Raw genomic sequence first — 4,152 nt, forward strand, 5'->3', positions numbered from 1 at the left:
ATAATGGAAACGGACTTTACGTGTAAGACAAATGAAAAGAAATGTGAATTAAATTGAACAATCAATATGGAGCTTTTAAAGTAAAAAGCAAGGCCCTACTAATTAACGAGGAAATTAAAGAATTCAAAGAAATTAATTATATTTTTATGCTAGCATTCCCCACTTATATATTTTTCCTTTTATTTATTTATTTATTTTTATTTTTTAAGTTCGTACTACTACAAAATTAGTCAAAAGTGTTGAAATGAAGGTCTTGAATCACGTAGCGAGTCTCCCAAAGATATGCGACCACTTAATTTTTTATGTCTAATTTAAGTCTAATATGACCTTCAAATAAGTAAATAATAATAATAATAACAATAATAACGCCATGTTTGGCGTGTTTGGTGGGCTCCATTTTCCACCCTTGCCATACATGAAAATGCCATCCTGCGCAACGCCGACGGCTTTGAAGTTTGAAGCATGTGATTCATATTTCCACACGCCCCCGACGCCCTAAGTGCTCCCACCGGCCTTCCTCCCTCAATTTTTCCAAGCCCCATCGCTTTCTCTCTATGTCACCATTTATTCAAAATTCGAAGTGAACAAGTAACTGATCAAATAAAGCAGGCCCCGTGACACCAAAAATGCCAAAGTCTTGAGAGGTCGTCTCCCCAAAAAAGATGAAAATAAAAGGGAAAAAAAAAGTAAGGCGTAGAAGACCTTTTATATAAGGTCCTCCGGGCTCCCAGAAATTGAAGACTGATCCTGACCTCTTCTAACTTCGCAAAGAGGTGGGGAGTGATCGCAGGATCAGGACGAAGAGTAGGAGAGAGAAGAGGAGATATTTCATATTTCAGAGAAAAGCTTGGGTTTCTTGTTAAAGGGGGTAGAATTCATCCCGGTGCTAATTTCGTATTATACTGTTTTTTAGTACTCCTTTATGCGACATCTATAGATCGCTTTCGCTCTTTGTTCTTTTCCTCTCTCTCTCTCTACATTTGATTCTTTCTTTCTTTCTTTCTCTGTCTGCGGAGCCTTGAGAGACCCGGAGGTGGAATCCGTCCGTTAGCTTCACTGGGGTCTCCAATGGCGAACTTGGTCTTGTCGGAGTGCGGCATCAGGCCTCTTCCTCGAATCAACATCCGACCCAGAACCGGATTCGTGTGTAACAGCCACGCCGGCCGGGCAAAGATTAGATTTTCGCAACCAGAAAAGTGGGGAACGGATCTGAAAATTCCTTTCTCGAGTAGAGGGAGAGAGTGGGGGCTAAAGGTGAGTGCTCCTTTGAGGGTGGCGACGGTGGATGGAGATGAGAGAGGGGAGAGAATCAGCGGCGTTAATGGGCTCGGAGACGGCGCCGATTTCAATCCCGGGGCGCCGCCTCCGTTCAAGCTTGCCGACATTCGGGCCGCCATTCCCAAGCATTGTTGGGTGAAGGACCCCTGGAAGTCCATGAGCTATGTTTTTAGGGACGTCGTTGCGGTTTTTGGGTTAGCGGCGGCGGCTGCTTATCTGGACACTTGGTTTGTTTGGCCTCTTTATTGGGCTGCTCAGGGCACCATGTTCTGGGCTCTCTTTGTTCTCGGCCATGATTGGTAACTCCATCGTTTCTGCCTAGATCTAATTTCTCCCTCCTTCTCTCCCTCTCTCTGCCTCTGTTGTTTAGTTTGGATACCCAATTGTTTGTTCTGATGTTATTTGTAATTGATTTTGATGCTGCAGCGGCCATGGAAGTTTCTCAAACAATCCCAAACTGAACAGTGTGGTTGGGCATTTGCTGCATTCTTCAATTCTTGTGCCTTATCATGGATGGTGTGCTCCTAATAGCCTGCTTATCTTTCTGCATATATTTTCTTATGGGTTTTGAGCCATGTCTTGATTTAAATATGTACTGTCTATACAATTATTTAGCTGATGGAGCTGTTTTATCTTAATGAACTATTTATTATGAATCTTAACAGGAGAATTAGTCATAGGACTCATCATCAAAACCATGGGCATGTTGAGAATGATGAATCTTGGCACCCAGTAAGTTTGTTTCCTTTGTTCATAGGTTTTCTATCTGTTCAGCGCCCTATTCATTTATTAATTTTAATAATCATGTATTTCTGTTGTTTTCTTGCTTACATTTGCAGCTACCTGAGAAAATTTACAAGAATTTGGATAACATTACCAAGATTTTGCGGTTCACAGCACCTTTTCCTATGCTTGCATATCCTGTCTATCTGGTAGGTTGTTTTCCTGTTGATTGATTTAGTCATTGTGTGAAGCTCCTAGCTGCTAACAACTGCTCTTTACAGTGGGTTAGAAGTCCTGGAAAGACTGGTTCCCACTTCCACCCAAGCAGTGACTTGTTTGTTCCCGCTGAGAGGAAAGATGTTATCACTTCCACTGTCTGTTGGGCAGCCATGGCTGCTTTGCTTGTGGGTTTGTGCTTTGTAATGGGTCCTGTTCAAATGCTTAAACTATATGGTGTTCCTTACTGGGTGAGTTCCATCACTTCAATCTTTTTATGTTTCTGTGCTATCAATATTGAACTTGTCTGGGTTAGCTTCCCCAATCCGAGATGTTCTCATATGACTTTGGTTCTATATCAGATTTTTGTTATGTGGCTGGATTTTGTGACTTACATGCACCACCATGGCCATGAAGACAAACTTCCTTGGTATCGTGGCCAGGTATGGATCTCCAAGGCACCATGCTACTTATGTGTTTGATTTTCTTTTCTAGATAGAAATTGAAAAATAAGAATGGCCTCCAACAATATATGTTGCTGTAATTTCCACAATGACCAGTACTAGTAAATTTTCCCTAAAACTTAGAAACCAGGAAAAGAGGATCCTTTTTTTTTTTTTTTCCAGATTTCAGAACTTTAGGCTGTGAATTGACAACTTCAACTTGATGAACAACCACTTATGCCTCTTTTCTCAGCCAGCTTTCACCCTTGTTATATAACAAAAACTTCAGTCTCTATTCTACAAGAATTTAAAGTTTAATTTGCTTCTGTTTTGCTGTAGTCGGGTGTTTTAAAGGGCATTAAAAAGAACTGAAGTTAGTTGGCATGACTTTTCATTTGTAAAATTTACATTTCTCCATTTTTCATGGTTTCTATGGAACAGGAATGGAATTATTTAAGGGGAGGGCTCACTACTATTGATCGTGATTACGGATTAATCAACAATATCCACCATGATATTGGAACCCATGTGATACATCATCTCTTCCCCCAAATCCCTCACTACCACTTGATAGAAGCGGTGAGTATCTCCTTGGTTAGATGGAATAACTGTAATGGAAGTTTCACTCCAGCATATATTGTTTGTTCGTTCCTCCTTTGATGATTGTGTTTTTATTTTCAATTTGAACATTTTAGACACAGGCAGCTAAACCAGTGCTCGGGAAGTATTACCGGGAGCCAAAGAAGTCAGGATTTCTGCCATTTCATCTAATTGGGAGCTTGTTAAGAAGCTTGAAAAAAGATCGTTATGTCAGTGACGCTGGGGATGTTGTGTACTACCAAACTGACCTGCAGCTTAACAAGTCTCCTGAATCCAAATGAAGTCTGGAGTCATTGGCTTGAACAGATGAAATCTTTTTATCCTGAATCACCTCAAATACCAATCTGGCGATCTGGTATGTCAATGGTGGGTAATTGACACTTAGGTATTGAAGTTTCGCACTGACAAAATAGATGCCTGTTAAAGATGATTGCAGCTGCTCCATCGTCCCTCCCACGATGAAAACAGAGAGAGGGCAGTTTGATGTTTGTAGGCTATATCCATACTTGTGCTGTAATAGTGGAAATTGTATATCTATTCTTTCCAAATAATGATTACCCCAATTTTTCTTTAGAATGAAATTCCAAAGCAATGGGAATTGAAAGGAGGATGCCATCTCTGTGTTTTATTTTATATTATCTTATTTTATTTTCGTTTTGGTCTTGATTTATTGGTTTGATAAGGGGACTCTGCCTCCTTGCCATCTTGTAGAAGCAGACTTTTAAAGATGAGGAATTCTGCCTATATAATATAAGGTAAACTCATGCGCGCACACACTCAATTTATTTGTCATTTTATAAAGTGGTATCCACATTTGAGTGATGGTGGTGTGAATTCTTCACCAAAATAAGAAGACAGCTGACATCTAATGTTTTGATTAAACTAAGGGGAA

The 4,152-nt window shown here is 40.2% G+C and overlaps 1 protein-coding gene across 1 annotated transcript; it reads left to right on the top strand.

The window, feature by feature from the left end:
* The first annotated feature begins 444 nt into the window (after positions 1-444).
* LOC131143500 (omega-3 fatty acid desaturase, chloroplastic-like) lies at positions 445-3,867 on the top strand. Its single transcript, XM_058091850.1, has 8 exons — positions 445-1,577; positions 1,705-1,794; positions 1,944-2,010; positions 2,118-2,210; positions 2,283-2,468; positions 2,580-2,660; positions 3,102-3,239; positions 3,356-3,867. Exons 1-8 carry the CDS (start codon positions 1,069-1,071, stop codon positions 3,539-3,541), a joined length of 1,350 nt encoding a protein of 449 aa, XP_057947833.1. The 5' UTR covers positions 445-1,068; the 3' UTR covers positions 3,542-3,867.
* The last annotated feature ends 285 nt before the right edge of the window (positions 3,868-4,152 follow it).

This window comes from Malania oleifera, chromosome 11 (genome assembly GCF_029873635.1).
Source record: "Malania oleifera isolate guangnan ecotype guangnan chromosome 11, ASM2987363v1, whole genome shotgun sequence".
NCBI classification, from domain to species: domain Eukaryota; kingdom Viridiplantae; phylum Streptophyta; class Magnoliopsida; order Santalales; family Ximeniaceae; genus Malania; species Malania oleifera.